General features: G+C 39.9%; 1 protein-coding gene across 1 annotated transcript in view; it reads right to left on the minus strand.

Annotated features, from left to right (window-relative positions):
* The window catches only part of LOC126191464 (myosin-VIIa-like), a 389,317-nt gene that overhangs the window by 155,995 nt on the left and 209,235 nt on the right, over positions 1-24,087 (minus strand). The window contains exons 22-24 of the mRNA XM_049932341.1: positions 21,910-22,156; positions 1,768-1,941; positions 21-248 (exon numbers count right to left, since the gene is read on the minus strand). Coding sequence (XP_049788298.1) covers positions 21-248; positions 1,768-1,941; positions 21,910-22,156 — 649 coding nt within the window. The remainder of the gene's footprint in view (positions 1-20; positions 249-1,767; positions 1,942-21,909; positions 22,157-24,087) is intronic.

A 24,087-nucleotide genomic window follows, 5' to 3' on the forward strand; every position in this document is an offset into this window, starting at 1 on the left:
TCAGTGGTACAATATTTTACCTTGTCACACCTGTATTCCCCAAACATAGCACCACGGACCACCTGATGGTATATCAGATTTGTTGCAACACTGTCATCAACTGTATTGTGCCAGGGTGCAAATATTTCTTTGCGGAAATACAACCTCCATTGAGCATTTTTCTCTAGTACTCCCTTTTCCTTTGCATACTGTTCACACTGAGAAATGGCATCCATCACATGTTCTTTGGTGTTTCCTATTGAAGTTACCTGTGGACCAAAGGCAACAGAAAAATTAACAAATAAATATTTAAGGCAGTATTATAAAATTCAGACACCTGAATGGTATGGATTCTATCATGAAATGAGCTGTGAATAGCATGAGAAACTGTTCCAACAATAACTGTTAAACATAAAACCTACTTTCATATCCATATTTTCCAAAATTTCATGTCAGGATGATTTCATTCCAAAATTTTTGTCAATTTTTGAAACAGCTGTTCCAGTGAACAATTATCAATATCAGCTTTAAAACTGTTAAAATGTGTTGACTGAGTAGATTGTGGTAGTTCATAATTAGGTTTTAGACAATGTTATTTGGTGAGATACCCCAGTTGTGGTCACTCTATGACTTGAGTGAGCAGTCTCCACTTTGTCTTTAGCGGTATGGCTTAGGATACTCTTCTGATTGTCAAACTCACTTATGTTGGTGTTAACATAAAGTAATATACTACAGATAAGAAGTTTCACAACAGTAGGTAGCTTCAGGTTGATAAAAATATGACTACAGTGCTCCTTATGATTGACTTTATGCATTATTCTGATAACTTTGGTTGTATTTTCAGAATTTCACTGATTTGATAAGATTGCCTCCAAATTGGTATTCCATATGAAATGAGCCCCAACTGTGCTATTTTCAGGTGATCACTATGAGTACACCAGCCAGTTTCCACATGAGGTAACACATTCAAACTGTTCTCCTGCAGAGACAACAGGTTCCTTCCAAAGCTAATACATTCCTTCCAGTTTAATGTGCTGGCAGTATGGAGGCCTAAAAATTTTTCTGATTTTCTTTTTGCAGCTTTAATTAATCTGAGAATAAGTTCCTGTGTTATCTTTGGAGTACTCAGAGATTCATTACATGAAAACCACTTCACTGGTAAGTTTCAGTGTTGTTTGATTTAATTCTATGATGCAAGGGTGCATAAAAACCATTGATGTGTCATCTTAGTAACATCTTTGCTCCTTTATTGCTAGGTAAGACATTAACTGCAAGTATGAGAATGAATGTCCCAAGAAATGAGCTCCTTCAAACAAGAATATCTGTTTCTAACTGAGAAAAAGTGTCACCCATCACTCAACTGAGACTTGATTACAGTTAGAGATAGGTTGTGTTTGACACAAGTCTCAAGTTGTGCAAGTGGAATATAAATGGGCAACAGTCAAAAGATTTATTAAGTAAGTAACCTGTAACTAATTCAAGGACAACAGCAGTAGTGCTTTTATGAAGGACAGCAACAGTAGTGCTTTTATCTTGCTGGAAACCAGACTCATTGTATGATAGGATATTAAGTGATTCAAAACAGTTGCTCAGCTCATTCTATGTAAGAGACTTAAAGATTTTTTTTAAAGTTTGTAGTTTTGGGATAGATATCTTTCACCCATTCTGAAGAAATAACCTAATAAGAAAAGGGAACAGATCTCAGGCAATATTCTGTGCATCTTTAAAAATAAAAATAATAAAGTAGATACAATAATCTTCTGCTTTACATTACAGTCTGTCACTTACCTTATCCATAACAGAAACAAAAACTGAGAAGCCAAATGTGTCAGTCAAACCTATATTTTGGCTCAGATTGTTACACAGTTCTTCTGCTGTGGTTGCTGAATCTATTTCAACATTTTTATATGAGCCATCCATAAATGTGATTTGAACAATCATAGGCTTCTTTGCTTTGGTTGCCTATAAAATAGAAAGGAATTTTACAATTAAAAAAATTCTGAATCCTCAATTTTCTATTATAAACTAGGGGATTGAAAATAAATTAGTAACAGCATTACAAAGATCACCTCTGGTGGCACGTCAAATCACCTTACATGCTGATGATGCTATTAATGCATCATGGAGAAAAAAAGGAAGATGATGGAATCATTATGGATGAAGCACAAACTTGGAATTGGGAAATAAATCACATGTGTCTCTTTCAAAGGAACCATGCTGGAATTTGCCTTAAGCAATTTAGGTAAATCACAGAAAACCTAAATATGAGTACCAGACATGGATTTGAACAAAAGTCCTAAATATGAGTCCAATGTCTTACCAGTGCACCAACTTGCTAGGTAACAAATCATGATCTGGATTCTTCAAGACAAATAGAATGATTGACAGGCCATGCCTTTGATATGGTGCTCCACTGCAGAGTGGTAACAATGGCATGTGCACAAGCAACTGATTCCCAGATATGTGAGTGGCTTACAGACATAGTCCTCAACAGTGAGTGTTCATTAGAGACAAGGGTATTTTTGGAAGATCCCAAAGGACGTGTAATAGGACAACTTTTATTTTCTACATCCATAAACGATGTAATGGACAGGATGAGCAGAAATCTGTGGCTGTTGCTGATGATGTTTTGGTTTTCCAAACCAACAGCTCAGTTCATGGAATCAATATTAGAAATAGGAATAACTTTCAAAAAGATTTAAAGTCATTTACTTTGGTTCAGAGAGGTATCCACTATTCAGCAACACACATTTTCAATAACATGCCAGTAGCCATAAAAAGTTTAACTAATAATAAAGGTCAGTTTGAGAAGAGTCTAAAGGACTTATTGGTGGCAAACTCCTATCCATTGATGAATTTCTTAGCAGAACTGACTGATATGTGTGTGTTATTAATACTATCACAGAATGTGAATACTATGTACAGTCCGACTTCTGTACAAATTTTGTACAGTAATGCAATCATTGTAAATAAGTGATATACAAAACTTTTTTTTTAATGATGCATGCCTATGATAGCCTATGCAACTAAGTGGTTGGTGATTTCCCCCCCCCCCCCCCCCCCCCCCCCTCCCCCATCTGCATGGGTAATCTCATTTGCAACTGAGATCTGTCGAAGCAACATTAGCATATCTGATCTTATTTTGAAAATACTTATTGTGTATTCTTGTTTCCTGACATAGTCCACATCCCAGAGGACTCCTCACTATGGATCAGTTGGAATGAAAAGTACATCTGATCTAATCTGTATGTGAATGCGTCATCACTGAGTGACTGTAGGAGGATACAAGGTGACTTTAATAAAAATATCTAGTTGTGTGATGAATGGAAGCTTACTTTAAATGTAGAAAAACGTGAGTTAATGCAGATGAGTAGGAAAAACAATTATGTATTATTTGCATATGGAATTAGTAGTGTGTTGCTTAACTCAGTCATGCTGACTAAAAATCTTGGTGTAGCACTGCAATGAATATTGAATGAAACAAACACATAAGGATGGTTGTAGGAAATGTAAATGGCCTACTACACTTTATTGAGAGAATTTTGGAAAAGAAAATCATGTACAGAATGTTAGTGTAACCCATTCTTGAGTATTGCTCAGACAATCTACTATTGAAAATATTAAATTTGTATTTAGGTGAACCAATACCAATATCAAATTATCTGTATGCACCACACTAGCTTCTAATGAAAATAGATTATGTTAATAATAGAATTAATGTTGAATGATATTTTTTAAAGAAATATGCTTATTTGGAAAGTCACCCAACAACTTGAGAGTGATCTTGCTATACACACTCTTTACGTGATGCTTTTTGGTGGCAATTCTAGGTTGGCTTCCATCTTGTATGGCTGTTTTCTTAAAGAGTGTATATTACCTGTACTCGGATAATGTCAAATTTACAGGAGGAATAAAATCTATAAAATAAAAAACCGTATGACCTTTGTCACTCCAGTTAAAGAATAGATGACTTGAACATGAACCCAAAAAAATATTTCGCAGATGTATTTTCACTTAGACTACTGTTCCAAAACTGTCAAGGACTGATGGAAAAACAGTTGCAAATAAGTAAAAATAATATTCACTTATCATAATGTGGATGTTAATATAATAGCTAACTCTGATTATTATTTCAACTCAAGATATGAGAGGATATGTCACAAACCATGACACTGGAAATACTTGTCAGATTTGCAAAGTAATATTTTAATAATTATTCAGTACATAATCAATCTGACAAGGGTTTGACCTAGGCAACAAGAAAATCTTAAAGGCAGCTATGTGCAAATTTTTAATTAGTATAAAGCAGATAGTGAACTTCATTAGTGTCCTGTAAAAAGAAAAGGAAGGACTGACTCTACCTGACCTGTTATATTTTCTACTACTGAAGTACTGGAGTAATAGGATGTTAAATATTTGGACTGTGAAGTGTATCTTTAAAGTAACTTGTCAGTATTTGCATCACTTTGAATTCTTATCAAGATGTGAAATCTTTGTGGATTTTTATGCTAATTTCTTTAGACTATAGGGTATGTGTCATGTGCAAAAGAGCTCAGGTTAGTATTAATATAATCTGACATGTCATTAATGTGCAATAATAACACCAAGTGTTGCAAACTCATTCCCCTGGGGCACATCTGGAGTGACTTCTACATGATTTTCTCATTTTGCGAGTACTGAAGGCATGATCTGTTTTATTTGCTACGAAATATTCAGCAGCCTAGATCACAAAAAATATGTTTATTTAAGACAACCAGTTTTAATAGACTTTGCACTTATCTTCAAATCTTACTTTATATATATATATATATATATATATATATATATATATATATATATATATATATATAAAAAAACAAAGATGATGTGACTTAACAAATGAAAGTGCTGGCAGGTCGACAGACACACAAACGAACACAAACATACACACAAAATTCAAGCTTTCGCAACAAACTGTTGCCTCATCAGGAAAGAGGGAAGGAGAGGGAAAGACGAAAGGATGTGGGTTTTAAGGGAGAGGGTAAGGAGTCATTCCAGTCCCGGGAGCGGAAAGACTTACCTTAGGGGGAAAAAAGGACGGGTACACACTCGCGCACACACACACATATCCGTCCACACATATACAGACACAAGCAGACATATTTAAAGACAAAGAGTTTGGGCAGAGATGTCAGTCGAGGCAGAAGTGCAGAGGCAAAGATGTTGTTGAATGACAGGTGAGGTATGAGTGGCGGCAACTTGAAATTAGCGGAGATTGAGGCCTGGTGGATAATGGGAAGAGAGGATATATTGAAGAGCAAGTTCCCATCTCCGGAGTTTGGATAGGTTGGTATTAGTAGGAAGTATCCAGATAACCCGGACGGTGTAACACTGCGCCAAGATGTGCTGGTCGTGCACCAAGGCATGTTTAGCCACAGGGTGATCCTCATTACCAACAAACACTGTCTGCCTGTGTCCATTCATGCGAATGGACAGTTTGTTGCTGGTCATTCCCACATAGAATGCATCACAGTGTAGGCAGGTCAGTTGGTAGATCACGTGGGTGCTTTCACACGTGGCTCTGCCTTTGATTGTGTACACCTTCCGGGTTACAGGACTGGAGTAGGTGGTGGTGGGAGGGTGCATGGGACAGGTTTTACGCCGGGGGCAGTTACAAGGGTAGGGAAGGTGGTTTGGGGATTTCATAGGGATGAACTAAGAGGTTACGAAGGTTAGGTGGACGGCGGAAAGACACTCTTGGTGGAGTGGGGAGGATTTCATGAAGGATGGATCTCATTTCAGGGCAGGATTTGAGGAAGTCGTATCCCTGCTGGAGAGCCACATTCAGAATCTGATCCAGTCCCGGAAAGTATCCTGTCACAAGTGGGGCACTTTTGTGGTTCTTCTGTGGGAGGTTCTGGGTCTGAGAGGATGAGGAAGTGGCTCTGGTTATTTGCTTCTGTACCAGGTCGGGAGGGTAGTTGCGGGATGCGAAAGCTGTTGTCAGGTTGTTGGTGTAATGCTTCAGGGATTCTGGACTGGAGCAGATTCGTTTGCCACGAAGACCTAGGCTGTAGGGAAGGGACCGTTTGATGTGGAATGGGTGGCAGCTGTCATAATGGAGGTGCTGTTGCTTGTTGGTGGGTTTGATGTGGACGGACGTGTGAAGCTGGCCATTGGACAGGTGAAGATCAACATAAAGGAAAGTGGCGTGGGATTTGGAGTAGGACCAGGTGAATCTGATGGAACCAAAGGAGTTGAGGTTGGAGAGGAAATTCTGGAGTTCTTCTTCACTGTGAGTCCAGATCATGAAGATGTCATCAATAAATCTGTACCAAACTTTGGGTTGGCAGGCCTGGGTAACCAAGAAGGCTTCCTCTAAGCGACCCATGAATAGGTTGGCGTACGAGGGGGCCATCCTGGTACCCATGGCTGTTCCCTTTAATTGTTGGTATGTCTGGTTTTCAAAAGTGAAGAAGTTGTGGGTCAGGATGAAGCTGGCTAAGGTAATGAGGAAAGAGGTTTTAGGTAGGGTGACAGGTGATCGGCGTGAAAGGAAGTGCTCCATCGCAGCGAGGCCCTGGACGTGCGGGATATTTGTGTATAAGGAAGTGGCATCAATGGTGACAAGGATGGTTTCTGGGGGTAACGGACTGGGTAAGGATTCCAGGCGTTCGAGAAAGTGGTTGGTGTCTTTGATGAAGGATGGGAGACTGCATGTAATGGGTTGAAGGTGTTGATCCACGTAGGCAGAGATATGTTCTGTGGGGGCTTGGTAACCAGCTACAATGGGGCGGCCGGGATGATTGGGTTTGTGAATTTTAGGAAGAAGGTAGAAGGTAGGGGTGCGGGGTGTACCCGGAAGGTGTACACAATCAAAGGCAGAGCCACGTGTGAAAGCACCCACGTGATCTACCAACTGACCTGCCTACACTGTGATGCATTCTATGTGGGAATGACCAGCAACAAACTGTCCATTCGCATGAATGGACACAGGCAGACAGTGTTTGTTGGTAATGAGGATCACCCTGTGGCTAAACATGCCTTGGTGCACGACCAGCACATCTTGGCGCAGTGTTACACCGTCCGGGTTATCTGGATACTTCCTACTAATACCAACCTATCCAAACTCCGGAGATGGGAACTTGCTCTTCAATATATCCTCTCTTCCCGTTATCCACCAGGCCTCAATCTCCGCTAATTTCAAGTTGCCGCCACTCATACCTCACCTGTCATTCAACAACATCTTTGCCTCTGCACTTCTGCCTCGACTGACATCTCTGCCCAAACTCTTTGTCTTTAAATATGTCTGCTTGTGTCTGTATACGTGTGGACGGATATGTGTGTGTGTGCGCGAGTGTGTACCCGTCCTTTTTTCCCCCTAAGGTAAGTCTTTCCGCTCCCGGGACTGGAATGACTCCTTACCCTCTCCCTTAAAACCCACATCCTTTCGTCTTTCCCTCTCCTTCCCTCTTTCCTGATGAGGCAACAGTTTGTTGCGAAAGCTTGAATTTTGTGTGTATGTTTGTGTTCGTTTGTGTGTCTGTCGACCTGCCAGCACTTTCATTTGGTAAGTCACATCATCTTTGTTTTTAGATATATTTTTCCTTCGTGGAATGTTTCCTTCTATTATAACCATATATATATATATATATATATATATATATATATATATATATATATATATATATATATATAAACAGAGGGAAACATTCCACGTGGAAAAAATATATCTAAAAAGAAAGATGATGAGACTTACCAAACAAAAGCTCTGGCAGGTCGATAGACACACAAACAAACACACAAAATTCTAGCTTTCGCAACCAACGGTTGCCTCATCAGGAAAGAGGGAAGGAGAGGGAAAGACGAAAGGATTTGGGTTTTAAGGGAGAGGGTAAGGAGTCATTCCAAACCCGGGAGCGGAAAGACTTACCTTAGGGGGAAAAAAGGATAAGGTATACACTCGCCCAAAAGACACATATACATCCGCATATACACAGACACAAGCAGACATTTGTAAAGGCAAAGAGTTTGGGCAGAGATGTCAGTCGAGGCGGAAGTACAGAGGCAAAGATGATGTTGAAAGACAGGTGAGGTATGTGCAGCGGCAAATTGAAATTAGAAATTAGCGGAGATTGAGGCCTGGCGGATAGCGAGAAGAGAGAATATGCTGAAGGGCAAGTTCTCATCTCCGGAGTTCTGACAGGTTGGTGTTAGTGGGAAGTATCCAGATAACCCGGACGGTGGCAAACGAATCTGCTCCAGTCCGGAATCCTTGAACCATTACACCAACAACCTGAAAACAGCTTTCGCATCCCGTAACTACCCTCTCGACCTGGTACAGAAGCAAATAACCAGAGCCACTTCCTCATCTCCTCAAACCCGGAACCTTCCACAGAAGAACCCCAAAAGTGCCCCACTTGTGACAGGATACTTTCTGGGACTGGATCAGATTCTGAATGTGGCTCTCCAGCAGGGAGAGCCACATTCCTGCCCTGAAATGAGATCCATCCTTCATGAAATCCTCCCCACTCCACCTCGAGTGTCTTTCCGCCATCCACCTAACCTTCATAACCTCTACGTTCACCCCTATGAAATCCCCAAACCACCTTCCCTACCCTTGTAACTGCCCCCGGCGTAAAACCTGTCCCATGCACCCTCCCACCACCACCTACTCCAGTCCTGTAACCCGGAAGGTGTACACAATCAAAGGCAGAGCCACGTGTGAAAGCACCCACGTGATCTACCAACTGACCTGCCTACACTGTGATGCATTCTATGTGGGAATGACCAGCAACAAACTGTCCATTCGCATGAATGGACACAGGCAGACAGTGTTTGTTGGTAATGAGGATCACCCTGTGGCTAAACATGCCTTGGTGCACGGCCAGCACATCTTGGCACAGTGTTACACCGTCCGGGTTATCTGGATACTTCCCACTAACACCAACCTGTCAGAACTCCGGAGATGGGAACTTGCCCTTCAGCATATCCTCTCTTCTCGCTATCCGCCAGGCCTCAATCTCCGCTAATTTCTAATTTCAATTTGCCGCTGCTCATACCTCACCTGTCTTTCAACATCATCTTTGCCTCTGTACTTCCGCCTCAACTGACATCTCTGCTCAAACTCTTTGCCTTTACAAATGTCTGCTTGTGTCTGTGTATATGCGGATGGATATGTGTGTGTGTGCGAGTGTATACCTGTCCTTCTTTCCCCCTAAGGTAAGTCTTTCCGCTCCCGGGATTGGAATGACTCCTTACCCTCTCCCTTAAAACCCACATCCTTTCGCCTTTCCCTCTCCTTCCCTCTTTCCTGACGAGCAACCGTTATGTTGCGAAAGCTTGAATTTCGTGTGTTTGTTTGTGTGTCTATCGACCTGCCAGTGCTTTTGATTGGTAAGTCTCATCATCTTTCTTTTTAGATATATTTTTTCCACGTGGAATGCTACCTTCTATTTTTTATATATATATATATATATATATATATATATATATATATACACACACACACACACACACACACACACTGTGATGCATTCTATGTGGGAATGACCAGCAACAAACTGTCCATTCACATGAATGGGCACAGGCAGACAGTGTTTGTTGGTAATGAGGATCACCCTGTGGCTAAACATGCCTTGGTGCACGGCCAGCACATCTTGGCGCAGTGTTACACCATCCGGGTTATCTGGATACTTCCCACTAACACCAACCTACCCGAACTCCAGAGATGGGAACTTGCTCTTCAATCTTCTCTTCCCATTATCCACCAGGCCTCAATCTCCGCTAATTTCAAGTTGCCGCCACTCATACCTCACCTGTCATTCAACAACATCTTTGCCTCTGCACCTCGGATTCGACTGACATCTCTGCCAAAACTCTTTGTCTTTAAATATGTCTGCTTGTGTCTGTATATGTGTGGATGGATATGTGTGTGTGTGCGAGTGTATACCCGTCCTTTTTTCCCCCTAAGGTAAGTCTTTCCACTCCCAGGACTGGAATGACTACTTACCCTCTCCCTTAAAACCCACATCCTTTCGTCTTTCCCGCTCCTTCCCTCTTTCCTGATGAGGCAACAGTTTGTTGCGAAAACTTGAATTTTGTGTGTATGTTTGTGCTCGTTTGTGTGTCTGTCGACCTGCCAGCACTTTCATTTGGTAAGTCACATCATCTTTGTTTTCAGATATATTTTTCCTACGTGGAATGTTTCCCTCTATTTTGTTTTCAGATATATTTTTCCTATGTGGAATGTTTCCCTCTAGTATTACCATATATATATATATAAAATAGAGGGAAACATTCCACGTGGGAAAAATATATCCAAAAAGTAAGATGATGAGACTTACCAAACAAAAGCGCTGGCAGGTCGATAGACACACAAACAAACACAAACATACACACAAAATTCTAGCTTTCGCAACCAACGGTTGCCTCGTCAGGAAAGAGGGAAGGAGAGGGAAAGACAAAAGGATGTGGGTTTCAAGGGAGAGGGTAAGGAGTCATTCCAATCCCAGGAGCGGAAAGACTTACCTTAGGGGGAAAGAAGGACAGGTATACACTCGCACACACACACATATCCATCCGCATATACACAGACACAAGCAGACATTTGTAAAGGCAAAGAGTTTGGGCAGAGATGTCAGTCGAGGCAGAAGTACAGACGCAAAGATGTTGAAAGACAGGTGAGGTATGAGCGGCGGCTACTTGAAATTAGCGGAGGTTGTGGCCTGGCGGATAACGAGAAGGGAGGATATACTGATCGGCAAGTTCCCATCTCCGGAGTTCTGACAGGTTGGTGTTAGTGGGAAGTATCCAGATAACCCGGACGGTGTAACACTGCGCCAAGATGTGCTGGCCGTGCACCAAGGCATGTTTAGCCACAGGGTGATCCTCATTACCAACAAACACTGTCTGCCTGTGTCCATTCATGCGAATGGACAGTTTGTTGCTGGTCATTCCCACATAGAACGCTTCACAGTGTAGGCAGGTCAGTTGGTAAATCACGTGGGTGCTTTCACACGTGGCTCTGCCTTTGATCGTGTACACCTTCCGGGTTACAGGACTGGAGTAGGTGGTGGTGGGAGGGTGCATGGGACAGGTTTTACACCGGGGGCAGTTACAAGGGTAGGAGCCAGAGGGTAGGGAAGATGGTGTGGGGATTTCATAGGGATGAACTGAGAGGTTACAAAGGTTAGGTGGATGGTGGAAAGACACTCTTGGTGGAGTGGGGAGGATTTCATGAAGGATGGATCTCATTTCAGGGCAGGATTTAAGGAAGTCGTATCCCTGCTCTAGAGCCACATTCAGAGTCTGATCCAGTCCCGGAAAGTATCCTGTCACAAGTGGGGCACTTTTGTGGTTCTTCTGTGGGAAGTTCTGGGCTTGAGGGGATGAGGAAGTGGCTCTGGTTATTTGCTTCTGTACCAGGTTGGGAGGGTAGTTGCAGGATGCGAAAGCTGTTTTCAGATTGTTGGTGTGATGGTTCAGGGAGTCCGGACTGGAGCAGATTCATTTGCCATGAAGACCTAGGCTGTAGGGAAGGGACCGTTTGATGTGGAATGGGTGGCAGCTGTCATAATGGAGGTGCTGTTGCTTGTTGGTGGGTTTGATGTGGACGGACGTGTGAAGCTGGCCATTGGACAGATGGAGGTCAACGTCAAGGAAAGTGGCATGGGATTTGGAGTAGGACCAGGTGAATCTGATGGAACCAAAGGAGTTGAGGTTGGAGAGGAAATTCTGGAGTTCTTCTTCACTGTGAGTCCAGATCATGAAGATGTCATCAATAAATCTGTACCAAACTTTGGGTTGGCAGGCCTGGGTAACCAAGAAAGCTTCCTCTAAGCGACCCATGAATAGGTTGGCATACGGGAGGGGGGGGGGGGGGGGGGGGCATCCTGGTACCCATGGCTGTTCCCTTTAATTGTTGATATGTCTGGCCTTCAAAAGTGGAGAATTTGTGGGTCAGTATGAAGCTGGCTAAGGTCATGAGGAAAGAGGTTTTAGGTAGGGTGGCAGGTGATTGGTGTGAAAGGAAGTGCTCCATCGCAGCAAGGCCCTGGACGTGTGGAATATTTGTGTATAAGGAAGTGGCATCAATGGTTACAAGGATGGTTTCCGGGGGTAACAGACTGGGTAAGGATTCCAGGCGTTCGAGAAAGTGGTTGGTGTCTTTGATGGAGGATGGGAGACTGCATGTAATGGGTTGAAGGTGTTGATCTATGTAGGCAGAGATACGTTCTGTGGGGGCTTGGTAACCAGCTACAATGGGGCGGCTGGGATGATTGGGTTTGTGAATTTTAGGAAGAAGGTAGAAGGTAGAGTGCGGGGTGTCGGTGGGGTCAGGAGGTTGATGGACTCAGGTGAAAGGTTTTGTAGAGGGCCTAAGGTTCTGAGGATTCCTTGAAGCTCCGCCTGGACATCAGGAATGGGATTACCTTGGCAAACTTTGTATGTGATGTTGTCTGAAAGCTGACACAGTCCCTCAGCCACATACTCCCAACGATCAAGTACCACGGTCATGGAATCCTTGTCCGCCGGAAGAATGACGATGGATCGGTCATCCTTCAGATCATGGATAGCCTGGGCTTCAGCAGTGGTGATGTTGGGAGTAGGATGGCCTTCATTGGACCACTCTAGCCAACTTTAGACAAAGAATTTTCCAGTTTGTTTTGTTCCTTAGGTCTTCCAATGTAATCTGTAGCTCATCCATATCTTCTTTGATTTCTGTAATCCACTTAATGTTGTACTTTTGGTTGGTTGGGAGAAGGAGACCAGACAGCGTGGTCATCGGTCTCATCAGATTAGGGAAGGATTGGGAAGGAAGTCAGCCATGCCCTTTCAGAGGAACCATCCCGGCATTTGCCTGGAGTGATTTAGGGAAATCACGGAAAACCTAAATCAGGATGGCCGGACGCGGGAAATGTTGTGCTTACTATTCCAAAAATTTTTCTATTATTCTCCTGATGATCCTGTTCTCTGGTGTTCTGATTAGATGTCCAAAAAATGAAATGCATTTCTTCATGATTGTGCTCATTACTCATTACTGGTTCTATTTCCTTGTAGACTGCTTCAGTTGTAGCTACTCTCCAGTGTCCATCTTTCTAGTACAGTTTGCTGATGCACGTTCTGATGATTCTTCTATTTTGAGTATTTTGTCTATTTGTGCAGTGTTAATTGTTTTATGATGGTTTCACTTGCGTATGTTATTTCTGGTTGAGAGATTGTTTTGTTGTGTTTTAATTTTGTTGCTACTGACAGGCTCTTTTTGTTGTAGGTGTTCTTGATGATATATTGTGCTCTAGTCAATTTGTTTGTTCTATTATGCCATGTTGGCTTTTCATTGAGTTTTTATGTTATGATTTCTCCCAGATATTTAAATTTATCTACAATATTGATTTTTTTATTTTCTTTGGCAATTTTGTTTATGAGTGGTGGGTTAGTTAACATGATGACTGTGTTTTCAAAGGATATTCCAAGACCAATTTTCTGTGCTATTTCCTGCAGTGAGATAGCTTGTTGTTTAATTTCCTGAATACTGTTGGACAAGAGAGCAAGGTCATCAGCAAATCCTATACAATTTAAACTTATTTTGTCTTTGGGTCTTCCGATTTGGGAGTTCTTTGGGTTAATCTTGTACCATTCCCTCATGATGTATTCTAAAGCACAGTTGAACAGCAGGGGGTACCAAGCAATCTCCTTGTCTTAAACCTGTTTTTATGATGAATGGCTCAGAGTGTTCCCCCCTGAACTTGACTTTTGATACAGTGTTGGTTAAGGTGAGTTCTATCAATTTGATTAATTTTGTATGGAGCTCGAAATTTCTTCAGATTTTTAACACTGAAGGTCTATGGATACAGTCATATGCTTTTTTAAATTCCACGAAGGTTATTACAAGAGGTTTATTTCGTTTCTTGTAATATGCTATAGCTAATTTTAAAGTGATGATCTGTTCTGCACAGTTTCTCCAAGGTCTGAAGCCTCCCTGGTATTCACCTAATTCTTCCTCTAGTTGCTCTTTGATCCTCTTGTATAGGATTCTGGAGAAAATCTTGTATGTGAAGTCTAAGAGAGAGATACCTCTGTAATTATCTGGGTTGCTTTTATCTCCTTTTTTGTGGAGTGGGTGGATTATGGCCGTGGTCCAATTTTCGGGAAACTTTTCTGCTATCCAGATTTTTGTTAGGGCTACATGTAAGGATGTTTGAACTGTATCACTGGCATATTTCTGAATTTCAGCAAAATCTTGGTCTTCTCTGCATGCCTCATAATTTTTCACCTCTCTGAGTGCTGTTTCCACCTCTTGGATTGTTGGGGGATTTATGAGATCAGACGAAGTCTAGATGGGTGTGTCTGTATTAATTACTAAAAGTTCCTGGGGTTCTTCACAATTCAAAAGCTTACTAAATGCTTTTGCCATGATTTTGGCATTTTCCTTGTCATTATGTGCCATTTTTCTGTCTTCCCTTTTCAGCATTAACATAGGAGGGGCAAATTTTTGTGATTGTCTTTCAAACATTTTGTAAAAGTTTCTGGAATTGGTTTTATGATAATTTTCTTCTATTGAGTCAATTAGATCTTTCTGTGATTGTCTCTTGGTTTGCCTGATAATTTGTGTGAACTTTTTCCTGATATTTTTGAGCTTGGTTGCATTTTCTTCTGTTTTGCATGTTTGAGATTTTATCCATGCGTGATGTCTTTCTTCATGAATTTTGTCACATTCTGAGTTACACCAGACATGTCTTTTACATGGGTTCAATGGGGCTGAATTTTCTGCTTGTTGCTGGAGAATTTAACCAGTTCTTCTAAATTATCTGTCAGTTTTATATTTTGTGTGACTTCTCTATGTTTATCATTTCTAATTAATTGGTGGGGATTGAAGTTCCTCTTTCGTTTATTGCATTTTGGTTTCTTTTTTAGTGGTGTGAACTTAATTTTGATTTTGACAATGTAATCATCTGAACCTGAACCACCCCTCTTAATACTTTAACATTGTAGATTTCTCTGTGGAAGAATTTGTCCATAAATACATGATCCAGCTGCTATTCTCCTTTTCTCCAATCAGGATGTTTCCAAGTTTTAAGTTTGTTTGACCTTCTTTTGAAGTATGTGGACTTTGAGATCAGTTTGTGTTCCCTACAGAGTTCAACAAGTCTTTGACCATTCTCATTTGTTTGTTTATGTGGAGCTCATTTCCCAATGATATATCGGTATTTCTTTTCTCTTCCAAGTTGGGCATTGAAGTCCCCTAACAGGATCTTGACATTGTTAATATTTATTTGGTTTATTGTTTGGTCATTGAGATCCCAAAACTTTTCCACTTCTTTCCTAGTCTTTGTTAGAAAATTCTTTTCATTAGTAGGGGCATGGGCATTAATGATGGTATAAATTTTGTTGGATGCTTTTAAACTTAAAGTTGCAATTCTAGGTGACATGGCTTGAAAATCGATAATTGAATCTATTATTTTCACATTGACTATAAATCCAGTTCCAAATTGGGGACATTCTTTCTTAACCCTTATTCCAGGTTTCCCACTGTAAATTCTGTAGCCTTGTGATTTGAATGGTTCTTCTGTAGCATTTCTCATTTCCTGGAATCCTGCTACCAAAATTTTCGGTTTATTTAATTCATCCATCAAATTCTTTAGTTTTCCTGCTTTAAGTAGAGAATTAATGTTATGAGTTGCAATGTAGTTGATCTGATCTTGTTTGATCCTGTACCTATGAGATGGAATAAGGATGGGCAAAGCTGCTTGTTACATCACAAAAATACAGTACACAATACTGCATCTGTTTGCATAAGCTGGACATATTTTAAACAGTGAAAATGTACTTTAAATGGCATATAAGGTATAATCTTTCAATAGGAGTCTACTGTGGTAGTCATGAAATCTTCATGCATTGCTCTTTTTGCAGCTAAATGCATTTTCTTTAATATCTCTCTAGCTATGTCACTATGTTTTGTTTCACAGGTATTACGCATTACTGGCTGTTTCTACATAATTGTATTTACAGGAACTGTACAGCATGGAGATCCCCATCATGAACTGCTCTACTCAGTACACATTTATTCAGAGCTTAGTCAACCATTCTTCTAAATCTGAACTCAGTTCCTCTACACGCTCCTGCCCAGAGACAAATATTTTTAAATTCTCATTGAATTATGAGGCTACTGCCTCATTATCTGTTTTATAGAACATGTTTATTTTTCACCTCAATTATTCAGTTTTCAGTTCATCAGATTACATAAAATTTAAATGACAAAATATTGTTAACTGGTAGTTTCTGTGAAACATCAAAAGTATTTGATTTCACAGTCCTCGGCATTTTTGTACACAATTTCAAATATCATGTTCTCGAAGATATTGCTTGTAACTGGTTTACATCCTATCTAACTAAAAGGATGCATGCTGTTTCATTCAGAAACTAGCAAAGTTTCCACAATGAAACAGCATCTTTAGAAAGGGAAATAATAACTACAAGTGTACAATAGAGGTTGACATTGGGTCAGTTCTTGTTATATACAAAGGAGCTTCATTAATATACCCAAGAAACAGAAAATTTTCTCTTTACTGAATATGCATGTATTATGATCAGGTCTAATGCAGAATCTCAAACTATTTTAAATGTAAATAATATTTTCTTCAACAGTAATAACTGCAAAGGGACTGTCACTGAATTAAGATAAAACACAATACATCTAATACAGCACTGCACAAAGCCTGACCACATCATTAAAAATAATTTATGCACGTGAATTAATGAATGAAGTAGAATATTTTTCTTAGGTGCTTATATTGATAAGACCCTGAAATGGAAGTTGCAGATTACAAATCTTCTTAAACATGTAATCTTTGTAACTTTTTCTTGACAGTTGACTTACTTCTCCTGTTTTCACTCATTAATATCTTATGGCATTATATTCTGGAGTAGCATGTCACTGACGAAAAAGTGTTTAATGTACAAAGTAAGAATAATATGTGGTGTTCATTCAAGAACCTCTGGTAAACAATTCTTTAAACAGCAGGGCACACTGAAAACAGCTCACAGTGCACTTACTTCCTTATGAAAATTGTTGTCAATAATTAATCACACTTTGAAAATAACAGTAACATTCATAAACGTAATAATAGAAGGAGAAATGGCTGAAGTTGTCCATCACTCAGCCTTACAGTGGCACAGCAAGGAATGAGATATTCAGCCACAAAAAATTTTGCCCACCTACCTAGTGATGTAAAGAATTTAATAGATCATAAAATTAACTTCAAATACAAATTGAAATCTCCTTTTACTTCATAGAAGAATTATGGTCAGCATGTTGCTTCATCTTCTGCTGAGATGTACGATAATTGTAAAACTGACTTGTTTCATACCTTAGTCAAGGATTGCAATCATTTGTGATTAAATATAACAATAACTAACTAACTTTCTACTTGCTTATTGGTACCCTCTGTACTTTGGCAACCCCTGTTGTAACTGTGCCATGTTCACTGATACCAATTTCAAGATGAACACAGTCAAAGCAATCAAACCTATGTTGTCATTAGATCCAACATATAGCTAACCATTAGTGGCTTCCAAAATATCTGTGCTAAGTAGATTTAAAAGAATGCATTTAGTATCATTTCATATTATGTCTTTGTCATCCTCACTGCTTACAAAGCTGTAATTAACCCAGTTAATTGTTGGATGATAACATTTCCCCAATCATGACAGTATGAACATGTGAACCAGTAACTTTAAAACAAATGTATTAATGAGTTGGGAATTTTCCATAAGGCTTTCTGTTACATCTGGCACAAGTCTGGTGATTGACAGAATGATACAATTATACATTTATTTCCACTGCTGAAACTGAGTCTTGTCCAAATGATATCACATGTAGCTCCAGTTTATGTCTGTGTAGATTTGAGTTTCTTATCTACTGTGATCAATATACCACCTCCATTTTCTGATTGCATACCATTTCAACACATACTTAGATCTATGAAAAAATGTTGCTGCTGTCAATTTTGTGTTTCAGCCAGATTCTATTGCAAGAGTTTAGTCAATATGTGTGTTTCTAATAAACTACATATCTTTCCTGTAGTAGCAGTCAACTTCCTGATGAGATGCAATCTTTTTAAATCTTGATTTGGTGCCAACATCTACTAAATCAGTATTCTAACAACTTTGAGTTACAATTAGACTTTAATACATGTTGACAATATATCAGATAGGAGAGTGGCATGGATCTTTATGTTAGTCTGATGTCCAGTTCAGATTATGACATTCGACCAATTAAACAAAAAGCTAATACAAAAAAGAGTCAATATATATATTGACATTGTTGCTATACATTATGTTACAGTCATTGACATCCCTTAGAGCCATATATGGCACATCAATCTCCTTGCTGCACTTGTGACGATGTCAAGTACCGCAATACAGCTCTTATCACGGCATGAAGTCCACAAGAAATATCTCATGCAAATAAACAGAACAACCACAACAGAATGCACTCCGCAATAAACCTTTATACATAATAAAAATAGTTTTAACTCTTGAAATTATCTTTCTACTCAACTTCACCGAAACACACAACGATGTATGCTTGTTCATTTATATGACAAATTATAGTCCGATTAAAATTACTTGATAGTTGATGTCTGTCATTTACTGCTACAGTGTTACCACATTGGCTGCTATCAACTGCTCAGTTATGGGTGAGACACAAACAGGGTTAGTCACTTGACAAATGCTGTTACATGCAACACAGAACAATGTCGGAAGTGGTCACTGCAACGCATGTCGGAAATTCAAAATTCTCTGTTGACTGTTGATTTTAAGTGACTAATGACTGAACTGCAGCAGACAATGCTTTTTATAGCCCTAAATTTAATCTCATGTCCTAAGCTAAACATAACCTCATAAATGTGCCATATATCCAAGAAAACGGCGGACAACAATCTACAACAGAATTAAAATCACAATCACTTTGTTCACGGTGACTAAAGCTAACCTCCACAAGCAAACTCAATATAGAAAAATTTCAGTTTCAGCACTAAAAGCAAAGTGTTATTTCCCACTATCATTGGTTACCTGAAACTATCCTCACACAAGGTATAAGAGCTGATGCATTACCAACCAATGAGTAGTCTTCATTGGCACTTGCTTGTGGTATATAGGTGACTCAGGCAGATTCCAAATGAAAAAAGAATGATAGGAAAGAAAGGGCAAATAAAATCAATAGAATTATGATAATGACGTGGCAAAGAAATTTAAATTTAAAAAAAATCATCTGAATCAATTATTTAAATAAAAATAATAACAAACTATTCTGATTAGCTTTAGAATTACATAAAATGTGCTACATTTGGTGGGATTCAGACTAATGATCTTCTGCATATTAGGTCAATATGCTAACCATTACACCACAACACAGCAATGCTGTAAGCAATTTTATTTATGATCCAATTGCAATGATGAATTGCAGCTGTCAAAAATTAGGCTCTACACAATGTTATGCAAAGATTATTAATGTAAGTTGATCTCTGTGATTATGATGACTGTATATGTGGCACTGAGTCACATCTTGTTTGGAACTTTCATTGTGTGTGTGTGTGTGTGTGTGTGTGTGTGTGTGTGTGTGTGTGTGTGTGTGTGTGTGTTTTTGTTGGTGTGGTTATCATGTGTGATGAAATACAAAATAAAAATGTCAGACCCATGATTCTGAATGCAAATGCATCAAGAAAGCATGCCAGACAGTGAACTGACTGGTTGTCGTGGTAGTTTAGCAATGGTGAATGGTTCAGGCATGATGTTGAGTGCTCTGATTGGAGGACAACAACTCCAGTGCATGAAGTGTCAACTATAAAGTAATTTTAATTGAACTATAGTACAGGATTTTCCTCTGAATCAGATGCTTCCTTTTCTTAAAAATCTCACCAATAAAATAGCAGACAATCTTGTACCATCTCACTGTACCTTTTATTATGTGAGCACCACTCTTACATTCTTTTCCAGAAGTTTTTCAAACACTGGAACTGTGTTATGTATGCTTCAGCAGTTGTTCACTAGGATTTCAACAATCTCATCTGGTGTGTGTGTGTATGTGTGTGTGTGTGTGTGTGTGTGTGTGTGTGTGTGTGTGTGTGAGGGGTGGGGGGGGGGGGGGGGGGGGGTTGAGGGTTATTCATTGGTACTTCCACTAATATTTTGGGGCTTCCTACAGCTATCATTACCTCTACTGTATTGAGATATGCCCAGTCTAAAAAAACTCTTGCAGTCAGCCCACTCATAGTCAGTTACCTGAGTAGCACCCTGTAATTTATGGCAGGCCCACGACTTCAACAATACAACAGAACTAAAATCACAATCACTTTGTTCATGGTGACTAAAGCTAACCTCTGCAAGCAAACTCAAGAGATAAAAATTTCAGTTTCAGCATTAAAACCAAAATGTAATTTCTCACTATCATTGGTTACCTGAAACTCCCCTCACACAAGCTTATTAGCTGCTGCATTACCAACCAATGAGCAGTCTTCATTGGCACTCGCTTGCAGTATGTAGGTGACTCAGGCATATTCCAAATGAAAATAGAATGATAGGAAAGAAAGGCCAAATAAAATCAATAGAATTATGATAATGATATGAATATAATAGAGGGAAACATTCCACGTGGAAAAAATATATCTAAAAAGAAAGATGATGAGACTTACCAAACAAAAGCGCTGGCAGGTTGATAGACACACAAACAAACACAAACAAACACATAAAATTCTAGCTTTCGCAACCAACGGTTGCCTCATCAGGAAAGAGGGAAGGAGAGGGAAAGATGAAAGGATTTGGGTTTTAAGGGAGAGGGTAAGGAGTCATTCAAATCCCAGGAGCGGAAAGACTTACCTTAGGGGGAAAAAAGGACAGGTATACACTCGCACACACACACATATCCATCCGCATATACACAGACACAAGCAGACATTTGTAAAGGCAAAGAGTTTGGGCAGAGATGTCAGTCGGGGCGGAATTATGATAATTATGATAATGACGTGACGAAGAATTTGAAATAAAAAAAATACATTTGATTCAATTATTTAAATAAAAATAATAACCAAACTCTTTTGATTAGTTTTAGAATTACATAAAATATGCTACATTTGGTGAGATTCAGACTAATGATCTTCTGCATATTAGGTCAATGGGTATGATCCGAATGTGGTAATACTCTGTTATGCTGAATTTTTAACCTGCTCATTCTGTTTGTAACTGTTACAAGTGAAAACATCGTGCTGAGGAAGCTCATTCACCAAGAGACAAAAATCTGTCAACATGGCAATTATTCATAATTCAATTTTCTGACCTGACTATACACTTTTACAGTTGTGTATGGGGTGTAAGACTCTGAAGTGTTTGAAGTCAAAGCAATACTCACATTCTGTATCACTTACATTTTTCAAAACTGAGATATAATTACCAGTTATTGTTACCCTTATGGGTGTGAAATTATGATATTATTGTAAAATTGTTATTTCTGTAATATCTTCTATATGTACCATGATGGTTCCAGCACAAATATGTAGCCTGCATAATGGTTTGATAACTAAGAATTTTCATACCCTTACCTTTTTCATAACTTGTAGTACTTCAAAACTGAGATGTAATTTATAAATAGTTACATAATCAATTGATTGTTCTTTTTGTATATTTTTATTATTTTCTCTTCTTTATTTTTTAGCCATAAGCTATAGTGCAGCTGAGTTCTACTACAAAAAGCTATTTCATCCTGCTGTTCATAAATTATTCTACAAATGGTCTCTCACTAATTACACTACTGACACTCTACAGCATCATAATCCACAAAACCAATCACTAATATTAAATACACCCAAGCACATAATGATTTATATAAATTTAAAATCAAACACTGTGCTAACAATTTATACTAAGTAGGTAAAATGGCATATGGATAATCACCTGCATTTCAATCCAGCTGGGTGGCTGTGTGCGACTGCCATTGGCAACTGTCCTGTTGAGGCGCCGTTCACAATAGGGAGCATAGCCAGGAGGACCATCACGAATGAATGCCTTGAGATACATTGCGAAGTTCTCTGATGGTGGAAAGCAACCCACACAGAGAGACAGTAGCACCCATCCACGAGCATGTGATGCTTTTGTAGGATTGTTTGTAAGTTGCTTACAAATTTGACAGAAAATCTCATCCCTTTAAATAAAAAATGTCAAAGAGACATAATTCAACATACCACTTTATTTTTAGCTACAGTCCCCACCCCCCACTCTAAATCTCTCTCTCTCTCTCTCTTACACACACACACACACTCACACACACACACACACACACACACACACACACACACACACACATCCCTCAAGTTCTTTAAATTCATCCTCCCACTTATTAGACACACACACACATATCCCTCAAGTTCTTTAAATTCATCCTCCCACTTATTAGAAAGAAACAACCAAAAAGAGCATGTGTATGGCAGTCTAATTGAAATTGCTTGATAGTTAATATTTGAAACATGCATTGCAACACTGTCACAAAAATTGTCAGCTTCCCCTTGACTGAGACTGTGACCTGCCAGTCCGTACACCTACTGTCCACGGTGAACATAAGTCAGGCCACTACAGCAAGCATAATGTGTACTGACATTCAAATTGTGCCCTGCAACTATGCAGTGTTGCCATGGCCAGCCCTACCACCAACCAATGTCACCAGGTCTGACACATGCACACAGCACTACAACCAGTTCCTAGTTAGAATACAAGTGGCAACCAGTGGGGGTCAAATTTTCATGTGTTTTGGATTCTGTGGTTTCTCTGCCATTTGACTCTTCCATGGAGACTTTATTCCTGTCACTTCTGGAACAACAGCAGGCAAAAACAGTCATGTTGGAATAGTTGTTGGCTGCACTGACCCAGGTTCAGCCAAGAGTTGGCCACCCTCCACTGCCCCCTCCCCCCTCCCAACCTACCCCCACCCCTACAATGACAACAGAGAAGACTAGGATATTGTCAACACGGAAGTTATTTTCTTATCATGGACACCCCCTTGTATGTATCACTTACTGTGCCAGTCAGCTCCTCTGAAAGAAAAAACATCACTTTCTTTAGACAATATGTGTTGTTTGCTGTCCTCCTATCACCACAAGCATATGTGTGTGGTCACTGCATATGTTGAATTCTACCAATATCACAATCAGCTACAGCAAGCATATCAGGCTTGGGCAGCTGAGTTTCACAGACTCAGCTGTAAGTGTTGGTTTGTCATGGCTAAGTTTCAGGACACCATGGCTAGAGACACAATCATTAGTTTGGCCCCATATAAGGAGGTGTATCAATGTTTCCTTCACATTAAGGACCCTGCATTAGAAGAGGTTTCAAATATTGCACAGTTGTTTGAGGTCTCTGCACCACAGGCCACCAATTTGAGGCTTGGAGTGATGTTGCCATTGTTGACACCATGCAGCCCTGGCACATGGAGCCTAGCACACTAGAGGAAGAGGAGGTAGCTACTGTAGAAACAAGCCAACCATGTTGATAATGATAAACACATTGTTGGCAGCAGCAGGAACAGCAAAGGCCAGTTCCTTCATGCCTCTTTTTTTTTGTACAGCACAAATGGATAACCTGCACCAAGAAGTGTGCATCTTGCCACAAATGTAAAAAAAAAAAAAGGTTGCATACCAGTGGTACGTCAATCTCTACCATCAATCCATACACTCATCTTGAGTCAGCAATGTTATTTTCAGATACAAATAGAAGCTGTTGCTATTGCCTATGCCTAAAAAAAGGCATGTGTTCTTTTATGGTGCAAAATTCATTCTTAATCGGTCCTCACCCCTCTGGCCTGGTCATGCCTACCTACCCCAGCACCTGGGGCTTCATCAGCATCAAAGACAGATTTGGTTCCTGTATCCAGTGCATGTACTTCCCACTGCACTGAGCAGGTGCCGCTATCAGTGGGGATGGAAGCCGGTCTCCATCAAGAGCTTCTCCGCTCCAGTTCACTGTCATAGCTGCCCATGTCAGTGCCCCTTGTCATGGATTCTGATGTCCAGATAGCACCTGCCCTCCCGTCATGGGTTCTTTCTACTGGTCATCCCAGGGCCCACGGACAGAAGGGGTGCC

This window comes from Schistocerca cancellata, chromosome 6 (genome assembly GCF_023864275.1).
Source record: "Schistocerca cancellata isolate TAMUIC-IGC-003103 chromosome 6, iqSchCanc2.1, whole genome shotgun sequence".
Taxonomy (NCBI): Eukaryota; Metazoa; Arthropoda; class Insecta; order Orthoptera; family Acrididae; genus Schistocerca; species Schistocerca cancellata.